At 39.6% G+C, this 24,640-nt stretch overlaps 1 protein-coding gene and 1 pseudogene across 4 annotated transcripts in view; both read left to right on the top strand.

Annotated features, from left to right (window-relative positions):
* The window catches only part of LOC148032744 (ran-binding protein M homolog), a 110,754-nt gene that overhangs the window by 28,965 nt on the left and 57,149 nt on the right, over positions 1-24,640 (top strand). For 3 of the 4 annotated variants that reach the window (XM_087683409.1, XM_087683408.1, XM_087683407.1), the window contains exons 2-7: positions 13,935-14,081; positions 15,765-15,854; positions 17,621-17,666; positions 17,775-17,851; positions 19,511-19,673; positions 19,773-19,841. In XM_087683409.1, the coding sequence (XP_087539535.1) occupies positions 13,935-14,081; positions 15,765-15,854; positions 17,621-17,666; positions 17,775-17,851; positions 19,511-19,673; positions 19,773-19,841 (592 nt within the window). The remainder of the gene's footprint in view (positions 1-13,934; positions 14,082-15,764; positions 15,855-17,620; positions 17,667-17,774; positions 17,852-19,510; positions 19,674-19,772; positions 19,842-24,640) is intronic. The other variant, XM_087683410.1, reaches the window with a different exon arrangement.
* LOC148032745 (uncharacterized) lies at positions 4,361-6,053 on the top strand (annotated as a pseudogene).

Here is a 24,640-nt window from a genome sequence, read left to right as displayed (position 1 = left end):
TAGATGATATTTTGGTTGATATCAAGGGACTTACCAAGTGTAGATGCAAAGGGCATAAAAAGCCTGATTGCAGATACTATGAAAGGGAGCAGGAATGCAAGAAACAGGCTAATGCGAAAGGCGAAATGAATGAGAAGGATGGCAGCTCTACCCCTAAAGAGACAGAGAAGTCAAATGTAGTGTCTAACATTGTCATTGAGGAGATACAAGAAAATAAATATATCGATTTGTTGGTTGTATCTTCAGATCTACATGCTATGACATTGGAAGACATGTATATCACTAAAGGAGATGTGATAGATGCCTTGTTGTTTGCTCATGATGGTTTGTCACAATCGTGGATTGTTGACAGTGGTGCTTCATTTCATGTAACTCTTATCTTTGGAGTGTTTTTCTTCTTATGCAGTAGGTAATCTTTGGGAAGTTTACCTAGGGAATAACCATGCTTGTGATATTAAAGGACTGGGCACCATATATGTGGCTCTTGAAAATGGCCAGGAATTGATTGTTCATGATGTTAGGTATGTATCTGGTATAAAGAAGAGCTTGCTTTTTGTTGGGCAGTTAGATTGTAGGGATTACTTCACTACCTTTGGTGGTGGAATGTGGAAGATATAAAAAGGATCCATGCTTGTCACTAGGGGCCGTAAAAAGGGGAATCTATATTATCTTCATTGCAAGGCACTTCCTGGAAAGGTTGTTGCAGTTGTAGAAGAACAATCACACATGGAGCTGTGGCACAAGTATCTTGGACACGAGCCAAAAGGGTTTACAGGCACTTTCTTTACTTGGACGAGTTGATGTGAAAAACTCAAAGCTTGACTTTTGTGATGATTGTGTTTTGGGAAAACATGTAAAGAGTTCCTACTCTCATGGGGCCTCTAGGAAGGCATGTATTTTGGATTTAGTCCATTTTGATGCATGTACCATGCCAATAAAAACTCATAGTGGTTTCTGTTATTTTGTCTTTTCATGATGACCATTCTAGAAAGCTATGGGTCTACTTGCTTAAGCAAAAAATTGAGGCATTGGATGCCTTTAAAAACTTTTATGCATTTGTTAGTACTCAAAAGGGTCTAAAACTAAAATGCATAAGAACATACAATGGGGGAGAGCATGTATCTAAAGAATTCAGTAAGTTTTGTGATGTAAACGGGATTAAACAAGAGCTTACAGCCCCTTGTAATTCGTCATCTAATGGTGTGACTGAGCGAATGAATCGCACTTTATGTGAGAAGATTTTGTGCATGCTGTCCACAACTAATCTCCCGTTATCATTTTGGGGAGGGGCACTTAAAACCACGGTGCATATTTGCAACCGATCTCCACATCGTGTACTTGAAAGTGATAACCTTGAAGAGGTTTGGTGTGGCAAACTTGCTTCATATGACTACTTAAGGGTCTTTGGCTACGAATGCTACGTACATGTATCTGTTGATAGCAAAACCAAACTTAACATGAAATCCTTCAGAGGCATTTTCATGGGTTATGGAGATGAAGGTGAAATGGTTTATCGATTTGGGTTCCAAGCATGAAAAGATACTACATAGCCTAGATGTGGTATTTAATGAATCAAAGCTGCTGAAAAATACCACATCTAGTGATTTAGACAAAGAGAAAGTGAAATTTCATCATGACCCGTCACTGAAAATTCAACTCAATTTGATGCTGGTTTTGATAATCGGTATGTCATTATCAAGTCAAATGAAAATGGGCAGCAAAGGGATGCTGAAAATCAGCTTGGGCAACAAAATCAGCATGTTGAAAGCAAATAACAACAATCTGAAAATGTATTACAACAACTTGAAAATGTAGTTTAGCAGCCAAATAATGACATCATTGATTTTCCTTTGGATGTAGATCCATTGCTTGATAACACAGATTATTGGGTGAGGTCTACAGGTGTGAGGAGACATACACAGAGGTTTGATCCCTCTTTGGACTACATTTTACTCATAGATGAGGGTGAGCCTCTTACGTATGAAGAGGCATTATCATGTGAATTAAAGAAAAAGTGGGAGCTAGCTATACAAGAAGAAATGAAGTCATTGTATCAGAATGATACTTGGGATTTGGTTCCATTGCCCAAAGATAGGAAAGCTATTTCTAACAAATTAGTCTATAAAATCAAGTGGTTGGATGGTAAACCCAAATATAAAGCCAGGCTTGTGGCTAAGGGTTATACACATAAAGAGGGGATTGACTTTCAGGAAGTCTTTTTACCTGTTGTGAGAATAACCACTCTTCGGGTATTGTTTGCTATTGTAGCATCTATGGATCTTGAGCTTGATTAGATGGATGTTAGAACTACATTCTTGCATGGTGATTTACAAGAAGAACTGTACATGAAACAGCCAGAGGCCTTTGTTATGCTAGGAAAGGAGCATTTGGTGTGCAGGCTTAAGAGAAGCTTGTATGGTTTAAAACAGGCTCCTAGACAATGGTATGAGAATTTTAATGCCTTCATACTCTCACATGGGTTTAAAAGAAGCAATGCACATCACTAGTTACATACAAAGAAGGGTGACGATGGAAGCATTATTATCCTTGTTCTTTATGTGGACGATATGCTTATTTGTTGGTAAGCACAAGAGCCAGGTTAATGCACTCAAAAGACAGCTGAATTCAGCCTTTTCCATGAAGGATTTGGGTGCAGCTGAACACATTTTGGACATGTGTGTGACGAGAGATATAGAGTAGTAGCTCTTATTTCTCTCACAAGAAAAGTACATCAGCAAAGTACCTGATCGCTTTTCTATGGTAGATGCTAAGCCACGTGGTGTTCCATTGCCACCATACCTTAAGCTTAGCAAAGCAGATTGTCCAAAAGATGATAAGGCAACCAATTCTATGAAGGGTGTTCCTTATGCTTCAGCTTGTGGTTCACTCGTGTATGCTATGGTTGCCACTAGACCTGACATTGCTCATGTAGTGGAAGTTGTGAGTAGGTTTATGCCAAATCCTGGCAAAGCACATTGGGAGGCAGTGAAATGCATCTTCCAGTATCTTAGGGGCACATAGAGAAAATGTATTTGCTATGGAAAGGGTATGTTAGATTTGCAAGGATCGTGTGATGCAGATATGGCAGGTGACTTGGATACTCGCAAGTCTACTAGCGAGTATATATTTACCTTGACTGGTGGGGTAGTTTCTTGATGCTCTAGATTGCGAAAGATTATAGCACTTTCTACTATTGAGGCTGAATATATTTCAGCCATTGAAACTTCGAAAGAAGCTGTTTGTACATGTGACTACACCCTTGTGGGTGAAACTAGCCTTGGAAAGTTACATTTTGACCCCAAAAAGTGTGCCCTATCATGAAACGCCTTTGTTTCTTGGGAGAGGGGCTGAAACTGATGCTTTCTCTTCTGCAAGCGTGCCTTCAGCCTTGGGATTTCTGAATCACTGTTACAGCCATACCAATCTGTCCGTGACAGTCTTGAGCTGTGACCTCTGGCCTGAACACAACTGTGATAGCAGACCATCCGGGGGGGGGGGGGGGGTTGTGTGTGTGCACACACACACACACACACACACACACACAGACAGTAGTATATTGCAGTAACCAGTCAGATCTCTCTCTTTTGTTTTCATACAGCTCTCTCTCTCTCTCTCACACACACACACACACACACACTCTCTCTCTCTCTCTCTCTCTCTCTCTCTCTCTCTAATCAAGCACAGACTTTACTCTTGCATCTGCACTATGACTGCTGTTATACAGAAGATCTCAGCTCACTCGCTCTCTCTCTCTCTCTCTCTCTCTCAGACACAGTAATTGACTGCAGTCTGGATTATGCACTGCTGTAGAGAGCAGATCTCTGTGTCTCTCTCTCTCTCTCTCTCTCTCTTGCCCCCCCTCCCCCCCCGTGACTAATTCACTGGTCTGAATTCTGAAATCTGTAGTAAATACTACAGTTTGCTATAAACAGCCTCTCTCTCTCTCTCTCTCTCTGTCTGTGGTTTGAATCAACTTGTCTGACTTCTGTAGTAAATAATGCAGTCTGATATCGACCACAGTCTGCAGTCAGATGTCTGCATGCTGAACTCTGCAGTAAATACTGCTGTAGATAGCAAGGTGTTGTCTCTCTCTCTGATAATATGTTGTGTTTTGCAGCTTGCTGCAGATTACAGCAGCAACTTGCCAGCTGACAAGTTCAGGAATCACCATGCCCTGAAAGTCGGATAATCTTTGGAGCCATGTGACCGTGTTGGGAAAGTTTGCAGGTGTCGGCACATCAAAGTGGCCATGCAAGTATTGTGCCAATGAGTATGGTGGGCCTTTGATAGATTGAAGGCACATCTCACCCACACAAAAGCCGTTGGGCCTTTCACTAGATTGAAGGCACATCTCACCCACATGAAAGGCGTTGGAATAGACAAATGCTCAGTAATTCCTGAAAATGTCTATGAGCCGCTCAAGACTTCGAAGGATGAGCAGCTAGGCCTTGATTTGGATGTAGTGGAAGACCTTGAACATCTCAAGGAGCCTTCCCTTGACATTGGTGTGGAGCCGACTGAAATGCAACGTCAAGGTTCTAGCTTTGGAGTAGGTGAAGGTAGTCACAGTAATGTTGTAGTAAGAGTTCGGGTAATACACCACCAGAGAAAAGAATAGCCCTTCTTTTGTTGAGGAGGCCAAGTGTAAAAGCTGGGTTTCAAAAGCAAGCAATGAAGGTGGCCACAAGGGAATTGACCAAGTCATTCATTCAATGTGTTGTATCTTTGAACATTGTATGCACAACTTGTTGGAAGAGAGTTATAAGAGCAGTCTCTCGTATAGGATGGAATGGGATGGGCCTTCCTATGAAGCTCTTCTCACTATTGAGCTTCGAAAGGAAAAGGCGGCTGTGACTATAGAGTTGGAGCCTCTTAAGGGCACATGGGTATAATATGGTTGGATTGTATTATGTGATGGATGGTCTGATATACATAGACAGAACGTCTACAATATTCTCGTCTCCTCTTGCAAAGGAACCATGTCAATTCGGGCCATTGATGCATCAATGGCAAGGACAGTGGTCCCAAGAGAATTCATTATGCATCACATTTGTGAGGCTATCCACGAGATAAGTCCACAAAATGTGCAGGTGGTGAGCGGCAACGGCTCAAATTGTGTCTTAATGGGTAGGATGCTAGAAGATAAGTTTTTCAAGATTGTTTGGACTCCTTGTGCAGCACATTGCTTGGATTTAATGACTGAGGATATTGGAAACTTACCTTGGGTATCTAGGATTTTTTGAATTGCAAAAAGCATGGTCAATTTTGTCATGAAAAGGTCAAAGATCCTAAGCATATACAAGGCAAACAGTGACTTGGAGTTGTAAAGCCATCCCAAACTCAATTTGCCTGAATGCTCATTGTTGTGGAGAGGCGGATCAAAGTACACCAAGGACTCCTATGTATTGTGATTAGTTGTGAATGGGCTGAATGGAAAGATAGGGAAAAACCGAAGTCTCTTGCATTTGCACGCATGGTATTAGGGAATGATCGATGGACTGCAGAAGCACTTGTGAAGGCTTTGCAACCTACCTATAGTGTACTGTGTTTGTATTATAACTGAGGGCGGTACACTTGGACTTCTGTATCAGTTTATGGACAAGATTGGTGAATCCCTTAATATTTCACGTGTTTGTTTGCTGATAGGTACTTGTTAATTCAATTTAATAATTTGAAGTATATATATATATTACATGTGTTACTTGGAATGCTATTGGGTTTTTTGTAGAGTTGAAGCAATAAGGAAGATATGGAAAAATTGTTGGGATTGGTTCCATAGGCCCATTCGTAAAGTTGCCCACATATTGCATCCATTGTGGAGAAGGTAAGAACGATATGTGAATCAAGAGCTGGAAACAGGATGGACAGAGTACATTAAAAGGTTTGCAGGTGGTGACTTACAGCTCATGGCAAAGTTTGAAGATGAGTTGCTTCTTTTCCGCAATGGTAGTCAGTCATTTGGATGGCGAACTACATTACTTAGGGAGACACAATTGTAGCTTGTATCGTGGTGGAAAAAGTATGAGACTTCAGCTCCTAACTTGATATTTTAGTTATCATGAATTTGAGATGCATAATATACTTACTTTTGCACTGAAGACCGAATTTATACTATTATAATGCTTGCACTGATAATATTGCTACTAGGGTTCTCTCAGAGGATTGTAGTTCTGGTCCAAGAGGCACTTGGATTAGTGGAGAGGGTTAGGGAATCTTGGTTGTATTGCATCCATTTGTAATAAAAGCTAAAGAAATACCGCGAGGGGTGTAAGTTTTGGGACCAACGAGTTGTCAATTGTCCAAGATTAATCAGTGCATTTCAATTTATATGAATTAATTAATTGCTGTAATTAATGTTCAATCAGGTTAATACCACCCTATCTGAGGAGGAAGACTGGTTTCATGGTTCTATTGCAGGGATACCATCAAATCCCTTGACTTGGTGGGCCAAAGGCACTTGATTGAAGGCCAAAATTTTTGCTCAAGTGCTGAAATTGTGTTTCACTAAGCATTCACAGCAAGCATGCCATCGTGTAGTGAGATGGGATCAAGTAGTGATGATGCATCTCATGTTGAAAATGCACATAAGGCCCAATATATGCAGGTATGGTTGGTAATATGCATAACCCTCTGCATGGCAGCGTTGGTATGAAGCCTTGGGTGCAAGATAGCATGTTTGGTAATGCATCTACACCCCCAAATGGTTATGGGGCTCAAGGAATGAGTGCTAGTTATATAAATGGTTCTTTTGGTGTTGGTCATGATGCAAATACAACAAATGCACCCTTTTTGCAACCGCTTGTGTGTGAAATCTTGGACTCCCAAATGGCCAACAAAAGAGTATGATGAGGATGAAAAGGGGGTGAAGTTTTTGTCCCTTAATGGTGTGCAAGAGAGGTTGAAAGCCATGAGTTTAATTCAGCAGTTTGATGCAGTATATTCGAGAGGAGACTTCACCGAATCCTCTTAAGTTTTGGAAGGCAGCCACTTTGTGGAAGGGGAATGCATTGTAGTGGTGGTCCACGTCCTTAATGTAAGGTAGAGCCCTGTCAACATGGGTACATTTGAAGCAGATGTTTGCATCAGATTGGTTGACTAGTACATGTGAGGTGGAAATCATGACAGCTTGGAACAAACTTGATGCAACACAATGCAAGAACTTGGAATAATATAATGAGATTGGGATGCCTTGTTTCCGGTAACTTCTTATTGTCCAGTTTCTCTTAATGAATAAGTGGAAAAGTATGTATGTGGGCTGCCTTAGGAAATGAGGGATTTTTGCATCAAATCCACCATGATTAGCATGTCTTAGCACATAGAGAGTGCTGCTACAGTTGATGCATTGTTGCGTGGTGTTATAGTGTATATTTCAACTGACAAAACTCCATTTGAGGTTGTGGAAGGTAGAAAGAAAGTGCCCCCTATTTTACATACAAAGAATAAGATCTTTGAGCTTGATGGGTATGTAGAAAACATGGATGCAACGTATTCAAAGGTTATGAAAAGTAGTGTTTGGGGTCCACGTCTCCTTTGGCATGGATTGTGGTGTCTTGTTGATGCTATGAGAGGATTTCATCCCCTTCTTATCCTTCGGCATTGGAGGTTGCACTTGGGTGGATTTGAGAGCCCCCTTCCTTGATGGAGTCCTCATGGCAATAGGCAAAGAGGTAAACTGGTTGCAAAGCAGCGAGAATTGAGTTTGAGCACTGCAGGGGGCTGCATCGAGAGCTTAATGGCTGGAGGGGGCTCGTGCTGTATTTGGGGCAACGAGCTTTAGCATGTCTCCTTTGCCCCATCAATTGGATGATGGTGAGATTTGTTTGCGGGATAGGACATTTCTCATTAGTTCAAACTCGAGTCTACTCAATTGAATTCCATGCATACACAATTATAATGACACCATACATGTACCTCGTGGCTTAGCATCGTTTGGATTGGTGATGAGCTCAAAATTCTTTACAATTTTAACTTTTCTTAGAGGTCTCAAGAGAAGCAGAAGAAGGGAGTTGTATCATCATAGATGCGCTTTGCAGTTTGCAAAGGGCGATTATGTGTTGCTACGTATTGAAAAGGCAAGGCTTCAAAAGATAAAAGGTAGAGAGAGATTGTGTCCAAAGCTAAGTATGACATACCATGGGCCTTTTCAAGTATTGGAGAGGATCATTGATGTTTTGGGGTCCAGAGCATTACTTGATGCTCAAGGGGGAGGTAGCACTTCCACTCCTCCAATGATGGATAGCTCTCATGTATAGTGGGTCTTAGATGTATTCAGTGTGCATCCAGGGTATTGTGTTGATAGTATGTTTGCCATGAGGTCAGTATTCAGTGTACTAGTCACTGCAGTTGGTATTCAAATAGGTATGGTTTTCACTGTAGCTTTGAAACTATACATTTGCATCACTATGCATTAGTATGCATACAAAGCTTAAGCTGCGGAGGATAAGAGAAGCTCATTCTATGATCATCAAAGATTGTTTATCGCTTGCTGGTTTTTAGTGATTATCATAAGTTTTCAATGGCATTCAGCTGGTTTTGTGGACTACAGCATGTTTTATGAATGTCATTGACAGTTCAAGCATGGGTTGTGCTCAATTTATGCTTTGGTATGGCTGTTTGGCTACTACAGTTAAGATATGGTAATGGGAAATGCATTCTATGGGTTTCTTGCAGCAATATTGGATTCTTTAAGAGTCTTATATTTTATGTACGTTGGCCAATGTGGTTTTTACTATGATGCCTTTTGGAAAATGCTTTTCCATTGAGAAATGCTGTCTTTATATCCAATTGATGTACATCCGAACTGAAATGTGCAGCCATATCAAATCACATTGCATGTAGGAGCAAATGTTTCCTCATAGTCAATGCCTTTTCTCTGAGTATATCCCTTTGTAACCAGCCTTGCCTTGTATTTGTCCATAGATGCATCCTATTTTCTTTTCAACTTGTAAAACCAATGTGTGACAATGGCCTTTTTACTAGAAGGCAAGTTTGTAAGATTCCGAGTGTTATTTTGCTCAATAGGGTGCATTTGATTCCACATGGTTTGCACCCAATGCACATCTTGGCGTGCATCCTCAAAATAGGTGGGCTCATCTTCATCCAAAATGGTACTAGCTAAATTATATGCTTCCTCATTGTCAATAAGATGGCCTCTATTAGCAAAATGTGCCCCCCTTGCATTTCTAGCATTGGAATGTGTACATTGAGGCAAAGGAGCATCCATACGACTCTCTTTAAGAGTCTGTAACAGCCATCTAGGGACTGTTTTGGCTGTATGGATAGCATCTCTTTCTTGCACAACTGCGTCATCCACTGTCCTAGTAGGGCAAAGTGGGATAGGTTCAGCATGCTGTAATGGTTGTTTTTCTGCATCAAAATCAGCCCTTGAACCAATAGCATATGGAAGGAGACCCTCAAATACATCCAAAGAGTTTGATGTGGCTGGAATTTCAAATTTAGCATGCATATGTGCTGAATTTTCGGAGAATATGACATCTCTACTCACGTTATAAACCCTATATCCTTTGCTTCCCATGCTATATCCAAACAAAAATGTATTTTATTGCCTTGTCATCAAGCTTTTTCTTTGGATACATGTGCATATGCAACACAACCAATAATACAAAAGTAATCCACACTAGGCTTCTTGCCATACCGTGCTTCATATGGTGTAATGATCTTCAATGTTTTTGTAGGAGCATGATTCAAAACATGATTTGTAAACATAAGGCTTTCAAGCCAAAATTTGTTAGGTAGCTCTTTGCTCTTGAACATGCATCTAGTTATTTTCATAAGAGTACGATTTTTGAGCGCCGCCACTCCATTTTGTTTAGGAGTTATCCTCACTATAGATTGATGTGCAATACCATGCTCTGGCAAATAAGCCTCAAAAGCTTTGCATAGGTACTCTCTCCCTCTATTTGCATGAAGAGTCTGGACTTTCAAACTAGTTTCAATTTCCAATTTGGCAACCAAATGTTTGAAGTACATAAATACATCGGATTTGGCCTTCAAACCATAGATCGAAGTGTATCTAGAGTAGTCATCAATAAATGTGGCGAAATAAAGATGACCCCCAAGAGCATGATTCCTCATGGGACCACATATATCACTACTACGTATAAGTTGTAATTTTTGAAGAGCATGCATTGCACCATCCTTCTTAAAGGCAAACCTATGCATTTCGCCAATAATGAAACTCTCACAAGCATGGGGAGGCGGAGTATCTAAAGTAGGCAAAGCGTCAGCCATCCAATACCTCTTAAGAGTCATGAGGTTGCCAAAACTGATGTGCCCACATTGAGCATGCCACAACTTCAGATTTTGCATAGTAGGAATAGGTGTATTGACTATCAGAGGATAATGAGATCTCTTTTAATAGGGTGAAGGGGCCAATAGAGTATCATTCAAAAATCCTCCATTATAACTTTTTCTCCGAATGAGTTACACAAATGTTCTTGAATAGTCCAACTATATATATCATATGGAGCTCACAAAAAAGACTTTGGGACATTTTGATGTTTTTATCAAATAGCTCAAGCTATAAATGAAGGGTTCACAAAGGAGTGACAATGGGAGGCCAATAGAGTGACACTCGAGAATGCATTGTTTTAAGGTTTTACAAAATTCAAAATATAAAAATTTTTACATGGTTGTTTAACTCACATTTAGCTTATATGTAATATGAAAAAGATTGTATTATAATGTTGAGTGGCTAAAAAAGTTGCATCTTTTTTGCAAAATTGTCACTCAATTGGGGTGGGCTGTGTTTTGCTTTTGGGGGGCATCAATTTATTGGGCCCTTTATTGTAAGTATCCAACAAAAAGAGACCTTTATATAAAGTACCTAACCGAAGAGCATAATCAAGCTCTCCATCTTTGATAATGCATGTGGTATCTTCAATGATGACGAAAAGCCTCATTAAAAATTGAAACTAAAAGAGGATTTTTAGTAATCCCATGCACAAATAAAACATCCATAAGTTGAAAATTTGACACATTTAAAGTAGTGATCACAATTGTACCAATGCTACAAACATCATAGCTAGAGCTGTTCACACAACAAGTTCTCTTCCCCACAAGGGCTGATTGCATTGATGTGAAGAAAGTTACAAACACTTCTTAGAAGTGATGTGCTTGGATGCCCCACTATAAAATATGTCATGTATGCTATGTTTCAGCAGCATTAAGTGTTGAATCAGCCATAGATGTGTCATAAGCAAGTGAGAAATGCATAATCCTCCTCAACCAAGTTGATTTTAGCATCACTATTTGAAGATCAAGTGGCTGATGTTTCACTGACAGCCAAGCAAGAGTTATTTTTCTCCTTTGCTAACCTTTTTCACATTTGTCTATGTAATGGTTGTTGGGCTCTTGTAGTAGTGGCATTTACCCTTCGTTTACCCTTTGTTCGAGTCTTTGGCAGCCTTGCCAAATGGCTGTTCCACATCAGTCTTGGACTAATTTTTCACTTGTTCCTTACCTTTGTGTTTGCTTTTATACCTAGAAAGGATAACCACATCACCTGATCTCATAGCCATGTTCTTTCGACTTTATTCCTCTTGCAACAAAAGGCCGGTTAACTCCAGGAATGTGAGAAGTTGTTGTGCCCCCCTCAAGGACAAATTCAGTGAAGTATGGAAACCAATATAAGCCTTTGAAAATGTGTGATGTTAACGATCTCTTCATTGGGTATCTCCTCATCAATATTCAGCAGCTCCTTTCTCAAATCCTAAATGTATGTAAGGTGATCTGTCATGCCACCACCATCCATGTGTGCATTTGCCAATTCTCTTCTCAAGTAAGAGATTTTGGCGTCATTTCTAGCTACAAAAATCTACTCAAGGATATCCCATGCTGCCTTTGAGGTCTTACAACTTAAAAGACTGAATATGAGGTAATATTTCTCTCTTGGCTGATAGAGCAATTAAAGACAAGGAATGTGACATCATTATTTTCTTATTTTATTTACTGTTGATCAACGATCAGTCAGCCAACATTTTTGGCCCCAACAGGCAGTAGTCCGCTAGTTTTGGCACATTTCTACTGTTTATAGTAGGGCCCTAGTTGTCTGGTCATCATTCTTTTGCATATCTTCAGCTCACTCCAACATTTGGGATTCTCCTCCATCTTTGGTGCTACCTTCCATCATCTGCTTGATCTGGTGCTGTCATTTATGTCTTGGGCTGTGTGCAGGACTGATCAGTCCAGCTCTATATTCAGCTTCCATCTGTGTTTATTGTTTCCTTCTATTCTGTTCTTTCTTTGAAGTCTTTCTCTTCCCTTCTCTCTTCATGTTTGTGTTTCCTCTTCTATTGTGCACTCCTAGACATGCGTAACTTGGGCACACCGCACCACTGTGACCTCTTTAGCTTTGGTAGATTCAAGGCATCACTGGTTGCCACTGGAGATGAGTACCTCCTTTCGGTGGACTCGTTGACTTGGACCACCCCATGAGAGATATCTTGCCTTGATTAGAATACAACATTTATATTGATTTCAATTTATCAGATTATGATCCTAGGGGTGAGCTACTAGATCATTGCGAGAACATTTTGTACACGATGGTAATCTATGCTTGCAGTCCTTACTATCGTAAGCATACACATATTAATTGTTTTCATTTTCATTGTTGTTCTCAAGTTGAGACAAGATATTCAAATGCACTCATCACTTTGACTCCTAGTCCATTCTGGCTTTTTAAAGATGATAGATCTTTCTCTTTCTTTCTGTTTTCTCTGTGTTTCTTCACAGAGTTCCATCCAGCATAGCCGAGCTACTTTGTCCTCTCATTTTTAAGATCTAGTATCTAAGATTAAACCTAATATGAAGAATGTCAGTAATTGGATTTGATAAATAGAATTCAGAGAGGCTGTGGTGAATGCACGAAACATGAGAAGCTATTAAGGGAAGGTCATATCAATGATTGGACTTGATGTGAAGTATGCCACTGCTTGAAGCAAGACCATACTCTCATTTATAGCGTTTCAGATTTGATCTTTGAAGTGCCTAGAAAGTACTGAGTGGATGTGAGCATATGAAGTATACTGATTGGGCCTGAACCATGGGCTGAGATGATCTTGAAACAATACAAATGCTTAAGTGTCCATGTGCCTATATTCATATGTATATATATGAGATTTGTGCATGTATTCATATGCATAAATGTGAAAAAATACTTGAACTTCTCTTTCTAGTGCACATTAAGGTTTCTAATGATGAACAAACAAAAGTTCTAGTTATCGATGATGCATGAACTTAGAGATATTAGCTCATATGTACTCATATAACATTTTTTTCTATATGTTGTGCACCCGTACATCTTTTTATGTTTCCTTCATGGATTACATATCTGTTTGTTGTTTTAACTTTTTCTATTATCCCATGTTCATATAGTGAGTATACATAATGCAACTGTGAGTTCTGTTAGACGCATTGAGACATAATGCAACTAAGCTTTTCCGATTGTTGTGTTGCATGATGCTCAGACTTTCCCCATGATTTGTAGTCAAGTTAGGTGAATATACTACTGACTGTACATTAATATTGGTCTTTAAAGCATAGGGAGTACCTTTCTACAATTACTGTGGGTTTGAGTATAGTATAAAGCTGCAGGCTTATTTTCTGTCTAAATCTGGGCTTGTAAATCTGTATTCACATGGAGCATGGCTCTATGTTCTATTCTGTCTGGATTGCAAGTAGGTTGAATATCAACACTTTTTATCAGCCTCACGTGTTTAAACTTCTAATTGTGATTGTATAGTATGTGGTTTGGATCATGGTTAGGCTAAAGTATCAGCTGACATGTTTAGCATTACTACTACTGGTTATATCTTGTGCCTTTTTTTTTGGTTATCTTGTATTATTGAAAAGTTGAAAGTATGATATATCAGTGTTTGTTGACATTTGATAGAATGCTTTTGATTTCAATGCAGCTGGGATGCAAATACATATGGCTATCATGGGGATGATGGCCATCTATACCATGGATGTGGAAGGGGTGAAACTTTTGGGCCAACATTTACCACAGGGGATACTGTGGGTGCTGGAATCAATTATGCCTCACAAGAAATTTTCTTTACGTATGATCCATTTTCTTTTTCTCTAGGAAATTCAGAAGTGCTTATCAAGTGAGAAAGCCAGGGGCCTGGTTGGCTGGCTAGATGTTAAGTATTTTAAAAAGGATGTGAACTGCTCTTCATCATACATTTGTTTTTTAGTATGCAGTCTTACTGCTTGCTATTTCAGCAATCATTGCTGTCGCTTCTTTCTTTTTTAGATGATCTCTGTAGTTTTTGCTCGGAAGATACCCTTTCATGGTTTGGAATGAATAAGCAATGCCACACCTTTCAAACTGATACATAATGCTTGCAATCCTACCATGTCACTTAAAGTGGAGATGGCTGGTGATTTTTTCAAATGTACTGTACATTACCAAGGGAATCCAAATGGGCAATGATCTTTGTCATCCAAAGAATGTATAGGTTTCATTGTAGATGGCAAGATGGAATACTCTTAATAGCCATGACAAGCCCTAAACATTGTTTGTTTGTTTACACCTTGTTACTTTGTTTACATCTTGCTGAGTTACCAAATGCTTGTGCAATGTTTAAGAGAATATAATTTCCTTCTTACAGTCTAAGAATTATACTTTATACTCTTAGTTGGGGATATATTGTCATTGAAACACTAATTTTATCGACACAAGCAACCTATTCAGAGCCTTATTCTGATCTTGGAGAGGCAATTTGCTATAATGCCTTCTTAAACACTTCTCAAGTTGATAGAAATTGTCGGACCTATCGCAAAAGCCCCTAGGACATGTTCTAGTTGCCCTTTAATCAGCATTCTTTCCAAATACTGTTTTGTTGAAACTTGTGGCATCTTTCCAGCATTTAGTTGCATTCTCTTGTAGGTCAAGAGTTTGTATTCTTTTTGATATTTGGATTCTTAGGAGGGATACAGGGAGTTCTTTCTGGGCCTTTTGCATTCTATGCCCACAGATTAGATGAGCTTCAGTCCTCCATTGGAAAGAGTGCTGAATCTCACACATGCGGGTAATTGGTTCATAGGTCTGTGACTAGGTTCACATGTCTGAGAATCAAAGTTTAAAATCATGCATATTTCCAATACTGATGTAAAATAAAGACCGTACCTCCAAGGCTTGGTCCTGCCCATTGTATGCATAAAAGAAAGCATGTTTATAATCTTATCTCATAGCCTCTGGTAACTGGGAACAAAGAGCTTGGAGCAATTGCCATATCCTAAGAAAATAGCTCTGACCGTGAAGCATGATTGCCAAATGCTACTTCAAACTAAGCAAGGCCCTTCAAATAAAGTCTTGTTCTAAGGGCCTGCTGTGAAGTTGTGTTGGTTTAGGCCTCTGTGCTCTTGCTTGAAAAGGTCACCTAGAAGCCTTGCATTATGTGCTCCACTGTCCATGACCTGAAATACCACCTAAACTTCAAAACCACCTTAAAAAGGTGAAGCTACAAAACTGCACACTTACCTGGGACCTTCCTTAAAATATGATCACTTCATTTTAGGGATTGTCAAAGGTTGAATGAGGTTAAGGATTTTCACTGAAGGTGTCTGGAACACTTTAGTTGACATCTTCAAATATTATCTAGGGTCTTCTCTTTGTTTTGTTTGGGGAGGGTGTGTTATGCTTGTTGAATCTTTTGATTTGGTAGGCCAATAGATGTATGAAACAAGATTCTGTCATACTTTTATACCTCAAGTGCTTTATTGCTATTTTCATGTAGGAAAAATGGAAAACTCGTTGGAACGCCTGTAGCCAAAGATGTGAAATATGCATTGTATCCTACCGTTGGGCTGCATAGCCTCAATGAAAGGTACCGCATACATTTTGGAGTCGATATTAATCTTTGTTTCCAGAAACATTATTCTTTGTGATAATTTGTCCAAGGTCTTACTATGAATTTGGGAGTTTAATATGGATCTGGGAGTGTTGTAGGTTTGGATGTTTCTAGTCGCGGTTATTTCTTACATTGCCTGGCTTTTTGAACATGATTAGTTTACGTGATTTGGGACAAGTTCGATATCTTAAGCATTCATGTATGGGGATTTGTTCGTACTCATTTGCATAAGAGGATTTCTTTTTCTCTCTAATGGAATCTTGCTTTGGCTGCTTCTCGGAAGAATAGGAAAAGATTGTCATGATGTTGCTATATGAGGAGATGGCTGACAGTAGTGGAACCACAAAGCAGATAAAAATAGGGATGCACTATAAACTTCTTTTGCAAAGATATTATTCTGCAAATACACTAGTGGGTGTGCCAATCATAAAGATTGAAAGATATGGTGGTGTTGCATCAAGATGTTCATGGAATCTGTCCAGTGTCTCTCTCGCTTTCTCTCTGTCTATCTCAAAAATAGTTTGGTAGGGTATATCTTGGCATAACATTATGCGAATTCTTGACTCACCCTTTTCATGTTGCATGCCAGTCAGGTTTGGCTGCTACTTAATAGAGTGTTTCTTTGTAGATAAGTTATGGTAGTCTTTGGGCTCCTAAGGTTTTGTTACTTTAGGGATATTCTCACGTATAGCCTTATTAGGAAGACATTCCACACTTGCCTTGGTTTCTTTCTCCACAAGAGATTCTATTCAAGAAGTTGACTAATGATGCAAGATCCTTTTGCTATATTGTTTATTCCTTTGTAGATATGATGCTAGATTTTTGTGTTTTTTCTTGTTCTTGGGTTGGTTTGGGTTCAGTTTTGGGCTCTGTGGCCAGTTGGATTGCTATCAGCTAATGATTTTCTCTGTAGGCACCTTCCTTTTGTCTAGAAAGTGCTCAACACCATTTCTGGTATGCCTATGTTTTGTTGCAAATGCCTCATGGAGATGGCAATCGCTGTTGACTCTTGCTGACAACTACCAATAGCTACTAAATAGGGAGTGTAATGAGTATGTTTGTGAATTTAAGTGTCTAATTATGCAAAGGCTAAAGTAGCAGCTTATACTACGAATGCATATACATATACCTAAATCTAACACGATTTCATTTGTTCGTTGTTTCAGACCAATGCTGAAACTCTGTCTGCCAACTCTGAAATCCGTTTCTTTCTCCCAATTTTTGAAACTCCTGGCAACTAGGGTTGGTTCATAGATGATATCACCTGTAGGTTTATTTATTTTTCCACATTCCATTTTACTGTTACCTAGGTCACAAATGTTTGTGTTTGTATCTTGCGATATGCAAGGTACAATCATGCCACCACACAAGGCTTTGTTTCTAATTCCCATGAAAGAATGATCACAGATGGAGGGCAATACTAACATGCATGACTTGCATGGTCATACATTTTTTTGGAAGTCTCTAACTGTTATTAAATGGTTTTATTCTTGATAGTCATTGTTTACTGGTAAAGTAAAAAACTGCAGCTTAGTTTCAGTGATTAAGTAAAACATTATTGGTATGAAAGTGTTCAAGTTTGAACAATTATCAAGGTATAGCTTTCGTTCAATGTTCAAGTTCTCATATGTAGGCGGCCTAACTTTCTGTACTTCTATGAATATGTTCACTGAGTTGATTCAAATCATGGCTTGAATTTGACATTACTCTGCTTGCTAACAAAAGAAGTGCTTGATTGGCAGAGTGGAAGTTAACTTTGGACAACGTCCTTTTGTGTTCAATCTTGAGGTATGGGCCATGACTGGAATAGAAGATATCCTGCAAGTATATTATTTCAGAAAGAGAATTTTTCTGCTATTGTCACATTACATTCTCCATAAATTATGCAAATGATAGGCTATGATACAAGAAGAACGTGCAAAGCAGCAAAGGGCTGTTGATAGTGTTCACCTTCCACTTAGTCTTAGTCACAGGTACGTGATGTAGTTTTGGCTTGATTTTTAGCTCCACATTTGCTGATTGTTGCATCAATTTAGATCTGTTATTACATCCTTCAAGAAGGGAAATGCCACTTGTGTTGGTGGGTCTCTATTTGTACTCCAGTTACAATAAAGCACATCTTAGTCACAGGTATGTGATGTAGTGTTGGCTTGATTTTTAGCTCTACATTTCTTGATTGTTGCATCAATTTAGAGCTGTCATTACATTCTTCAAGAAGGGAAATGCCACTTGTGTTGGTGGGTCTCTATTTGTACTCAAGTTACAATAAAGGACATGTTATTCTATGGCGCATTTCTCCTATATTCTTATATCATTGAAATGGAATGTGCGTGTGGGTCTGTATGTCTGCAACAAATAGACCTGCTGTGCTATGTAGTGCTGTGGATTCACTAATACTGACAAGAAGACGGAGGTACTGTGTCTCTGAACCATGCTATACTCTGTTTAATGACATGAATTCTTAGAGCAAGGTGGATGAGATAGATTTTCAAGGCCTTACATATGATGGCAACCTATCATAGATATCCACAAGTGTATGCAAACAATTAGCCCCATTGGACAGCTCAGTGAATGTCTTAAAGAGGGTTACTCCAGCTGATGAAACTGTCGAATCCCCATGATTACCATTGGGGATTCCATTGAACAAAAGTGAACCACTGAGGTTCCCTCGCCTAATAAAATTGCACAGAGCTCATTTCTTACTGCCTTGGCGTTTGAATCTAACTCTAATGGGAAAATAATCGATGTGTATAGGAGAGGCCGATTGTCTTGCATAGGATACCATCCCAATTTCTATCAAATTATAGCAATGGTTAGGTACCAGATTTGCCAATCTACTCTGTTTATCCTGCTCATGAACATTTAAAGAATACAAGGTACAGTGGCTTGGAGTCATGTACAATGTTATATCCATTCAATGGTTGCATATTCTCAGAGGGAGCTAGATGAGATATGTTTCAAACACCTTACTATACAATGATAAGTGTGAACTGACGTATGGAGCAAAAAGAGTGACAGGTGTTAGAACAATGGAAACCAGCAAATCAACACTGTCCTTTCATTCTGGCCTTGGGAAAGGTCAATGGCTATGGCCAGTAATGCTCCTAATTTGGGAAGATATGGTGGAACTCAGAGGCTAATAGTTCATGAAGATAGCTTTAGAGAAGCTTATGCTTTCACATTAGAGGATGCCTAGTGCATGTACGTGCTCATTGCCTTCCATTCCTCTGGTCCTGTATGCTACACAGGTCTCCTTGGAGGGTCTTCCTGAGGACACTTTGGGGGGATGCTGGGTATAGTCTGTGATGCTATGTAATTGTCTGTCTCTGATGATTTGTGTACCCTTGGTGGTTTCCCACATTAATGCAACTTGCTAATTCTGGAGAAAGGGGCTGACCATATATTCCCGAACTGATCATTATTCTATGTTTGTCTTGTTTTTCCTTTCATAATTAGTTAGTCAACTAAGGGTAAGTGCAAATTTTAATCAATAGAGCAAGTAGATCATCTTGAAAGGCATGTTTGACAATCTTCTTGTAATTTGGATTGCAGAAAGTAGTTCTTATGAGCAGTGTACATTGCTGTTGCAGGTTCTTGCTAACTGTTTCTTTGGTCTTCTTTTTATGATTTAGTGTTGTGCGGGCATACTTGCTGCATTATGCATATCAAGATACCCTCTTAGCATTTGATGTGGCAAGTGGGAGTATCATTCCTCCAGTCCTGGCACAAGAAAATGGTGATAAAATGGTGGATGAAGAGTGCTATGCATTGGATAGACGGAGAGCACTGAGGCAGGTACATGAATAAATCTGTTTTAATTAAATGTTTGTTGGTTAAGTAAATCAAGTGCACTGTGTCCTTACTAACATATGTGTTGGTGTTGTCAACTTAAAGCTTATTAGGATCGGTGATATTGATGGAGTATTTTTGAAACTACAAGATTGGTACCCCCAACTATTACAGGTCTTTATCCATGACTTCTTTTGGTCTTGTTTTCATCTGGGGAAGGTTTAGAGGGCAAGAATTAAGTGTGTGCTGTTTTGAATTTCAAGTTGTCTGGTGTATGAGAGAGGATAAAAAGCCGAATGTTCCTTTATGGCTGCTTGATCCTTAAAATGAAACAGGTGCATGCATTACACTAATCTGGAACCTAATGTGTACATCAGTATTAATTTGTTTGCTCTAGCAATAGTAAATAGGCCTGGTAATGAAAGTATAGGAAAGGTGGCTAAGGCTAATGCATCTGGAGAGTGAGCATCTCTACTTGGAGTGGAGTCATTGAGAAGTGCATATAGGATGAATTTCTGATTTGCTGTGCTGATAGTAGTGATGTGCTCCCAGAACAACTGTCTTTCTCAAAACTTTGTGGAGGGGGAGTTCTGAACAAACACAGTAGAGGAGAGATCTTGAAGTCCAAGCCAGAACCTTTCATTAGCGGAGCAGAGCTAAACATAGAATGTGGAGATGCACAACAGTAAGGATCTGCCTTAACTGAAGGCAGTCTCCTTATATGTTAACTTACAAACAGGCTGATTAGCAATCTGGTCCTGTGAGTAGTTTTGACCCTTGAATTATTTAATTTATTTGATGTGCATCGAAGCATTCCAGCTCCGCCAAGCCTGCAACTCCTTGCCAACATCAACTGAGGCTTAAAAAGGGCAGTGCCCTTGAGGGGCAACAGCTGTTTCCGTGACTAACCAAACTAATTTAGTCAGCTCTTGACGCTCAGACTGCTGTGACTCAGGCTTTCACTGGCAAAGAACCAGTTGCTTTTAAACACGGCCTTATCCAGGTGCCCATCATAGGCAACTGGACTCCTCCTAATCTGGAACTTGAGAGGTATGATCAAGTAGGTGAAAGCTAGGAAGAAGATACTCTACTGCTGCTTTATGGACTTACGTAAATCGTTTGACACTATTCCATCAGATAGACTACTGCTGCTACAGAGGTTGCAGACACTAGGGATCACATCAGACATGATTCGGGGCATCTATGCGCTGTATGAGAGGGTGGGAGGCTGACTGAGATGCCTTACCCCTGAGGACTTTCAGATGCAGTCTCTAGCTCCATTGGGGGTTGACGACTCACAACTCATTGATTATTTCAGGACAGTGACTACACAAACCACACGTACACGGAGAGGGGTGACACTGGAGAGAGCCGAAATTAGAGTTGCTCGCTGATTGAGGGTGCAAAGGTATGAGACATAGAGACTACACTAGAGAGAGATGATGGAGATCCCCCCATGACGTGAGCAACGCTTGATAGAGTTAGATTAGAGGTCTAGGGTCTAGATGCTATGTGTTCATTCTCTCATCAGGGATGTATGACATATTAAACCCACTAATCCTGGCCAGGATGGTGCTGCACGGTGGCATTGTGCTATTGCTTAGTCGCACAACTAGTCATGTAGAGCTCAACCAGCCCATCCACCCACCCACTTACTCTTTTGTCTTTGGTGTATTCTTGTATGGGCATTGTATTGTACATCACTTTACACTTTGATTTGTGCTATATATCACTGATTACCATTTAACACATCACATTGTGATATCCAATGACTATTATCATTATACACGGTTTTGTCGCACACGGAGTTTTTGGTCTTAGCAAATGTTAATTTGCGCACACCACAAAAAATCCCCTTTCATTTTTTTAAACCCATTCCCCCCTAAGGGCTTTGTAGCTATACCATGGTGTTGCTACTAGAAACATCTATATAGGGAGTAGTAGTGACTCTGAGGCTTGCTTGGTTTCCACTTTACGTGTGATTCCCTATACCCAGTGGTGAACCCTCATATGTGCAACTATCGACGTCACGAGGGTGTAGTCCTAGGATGTGCCTGTGCTGTACCATTTCTTTCATTGAATAATACAAGAGTACACCTTGCTCTCATGTATCGTGTTACCTTTTTGTGCCGTGTTGAGTGAGTGAATGAGTGTAGCTGTATCACACTTGGTATCAGAGCAACTCTTGCTTGGAGTAAAGGAGTGCTCACGGAAGCAGGAGAGAAGAAGGCAATGCCAATGTATACCCTTTGTTTACATTGGTATCTTTATTGCTATAGGAGGAGTTAATTAATAAAGTATTATTTTAGGGGGGGCAAGCATTTGCAGCCTCTTGTAGAGGTAAGGAAAGTATTGCTATAGGAGGAGTTAATTAATAATGTATTATTTTAGGGAGACCAGGCATTTGCAACCTCTTGTAGAGGTAAGGAAAGTCATGGCAGAAGCGAGGGCAAAAGCGTAAAGACAAGGCAGCCACGTCTTTTGACTCTAGTATCTTGAAAGGTGTAGATAGGCTAGTATATTATGCTTTTGTGGTTAGATCCTCTTATGACCCTTCATTGCATATGTAGTGCTTGTTAGTGGTTGAGGCTAAGGGTGCATGATAGTTAGACCATAGTTGCCAAGAAATGTGTTCTTAACTTGTAGAAGACACTTGCAATGTGTACACATTTCATTATGGTACGAGACACCTTAATTGAAAATTTGTGATTAGGTTTGTTAAAAAAGCATATTTAGTTTTTTAAAAAAAGGTAAGCTTTGTAGGAGTGGCACTACCAACAAAGATGAGATTGAGTTTGTAGACGAAAAGACGGATGCAGATGAGGTTTTGAATATCGATGAAATTTGATTCTTGAGTCTTGTATAGGACTCGTAAGTTAGAGTTTTGAAACATCCATATAGGATCCAGGTTGCACATGTATGACCACTATGACTAATGCTACTAGTGCATGTTTGGATGTCCAAGGATGTAACACTTTTCCCTTTATGAATGATTGTCGCCTCAACAATATTCTAAAGGATGAGATAGGAAAATCTATCTTCAATGAACATATTGACTCCTAAGTAACCTCTATCTCAAGGTGGTTTTTCCACTTGACCAAATACTTGGAATAAACATTTTGACGTAATTGTTTAGTCCTATAGTCAAGAACTAGTTTGGATCGAAGTGGAATATAACAAGTGACATCCTTGTGCCTTGGGACTTTTTCGATCGAGACTTTGTGTCCGCCTTGCCTCAATCGTTTACTTAAATGACTCATGTGAAACATTGGGTGAACTTGGATCTGCAAAGGTGAGTCAAGCTTGTAGAATATGCTACTTATCATCTTGGTAATTCGGGAAAGACCATAATACCATGAAGAGTACTTAAAGCACTTGTCGGTAGTTATTTAATCAAAGTCCTTTGGATTATTTATGGTAAATCCACATGTCATGAGGACATGTATTTTTGAAATCTCACTTAACATGTGGATTAATTTTTAATCACATGATTAAGTAAATATTGCATATGTGAGGTGCAACTGGGATTAGAGTAAATTTTACGAGCCGGAACTCGAGAAAATCATGGGATGTCAAAGGCAAAGTTGGTATAAGCTATGTTGCACAGGTTCTTGGAGGTATTTGGTGTCAATTAATGGCCTAGGTCATTCATTTGGCCATAAGTGTTAGTTGGTGACACTAGGATGTAGCGTTTAATGTCCTGTAGCGTTTAATGGTACTTAACGCCGATCTAATGGTCAAAGATGGCACAGAGAGACTTGGGAGTGGAATATGCCTAGCCAATTTATTTATTGGCCAGTCAAGATTATTTTTTTGGCCACTGAAATAATTATTAGATTAATTTTCAGTAATTAAAGGGTGAAAATCAATATTTAATGATGGATAATGTTGAAAAAACCATTTGGGAAGGCTGCCTCTTGGCAAACTTGCCTATACAGGTTGGTTAAAGGCTGAAGAAGAGGAAAAACGAGATCATTCTTGTTGTAAGATCTCAACATTTGGCCCTTGGAGGCTAAGAAATTGTAATTTTCTCTCATGTGAACCCTAATGTATAGCAGAAATTAGGGTTTAGCAGCAGCCTCAGGAAGTGTGCCAGAATTTGGAAGCTCCAAGACTTGGATTTTTTAGGGCTGAAGGTGAATTTCATCTAAACTTAGGTGCAAGACTAACCAACCATTGAATTTGGGGTATTTCCATTGTCTATGAAGTGGGTGAAGGCCAAGTAAGTGCCCGAAAGAAGAGGCAAATCAGATTGAAGACTTGCTGGTCACTCTGGAGAGCAAGGGGAGTTTGGATTGTGAAGGGTATCGGGAGAATCCCATTGTAAATCAACTTCTTCTTCAATAAAGCTAAAGAAATTTTGAAAGGGGCACCAATTTTGGGGCCAATAGGGTGTGTATTGTCCAAGATCAGGAGGTAAATTTGTATTTTCAGATTTGCATTTATTGTTTGCTGCCGTAATTAAGTTGTAATCAGGGATTTACCACTCATCCACGGAAGGTTGGTTTCACCACATGCCCTCCTGGAGTGCTCTTGGAGTATGACGATGGTTCACAAAAAACATGGCACTCTCTTGGGTTGTTTTAATGCTTTCCCTCACAATTAGTAACGTCTCCTTCATATTATGTAGAAAGTTGAGTACGGATTGCACTTTCATCCCTTGGAGCCCATCACTAATTAGTTGTTTCAGCTTATAACCATACATAAGCATAAATGGGCTATACCGAGTAGTTGAATGCTTAGGATTTTCATAAATGAAATTTGAGGAAGATAATGCTTGTCATTAGATTACCTATGGAAGATATGCACGGAACTTATCCTCCATAGCTTGATTTATCCTCTCAGTTTGTCCGTTATTTTGAGGATGTTCAAGGATGATATGTATAATTGGGTTTTCATTTCTGGAAAATCATTTGTCGGAAAAGGCTAGTCCATCACTGAGTATTTGATTAGTCCATCACATGGTTCAGCTC

This window comes from Lygodium microphyllum, chromosome 8 (genome assembly GCF_053477565.2).
Source record: "Lygodium microphyllum isolate KBCC chromosome 8, Lygodium_microphyllum_v1.1.10, whole genome shotgun sequence".
Taxonomy (NCBI): Eukaryota; Viridiplantae; Streptophyta; class Polypodiopsida; order Schizaeales; family Lygodiaceae; genus Lygodium; species Lygodium microphyllum.
The sequence above is the reverse complement of the archived record's forward strand: the minus strand, read 5'-3'. Positions and strand labels throughout refer to the sequence as shown.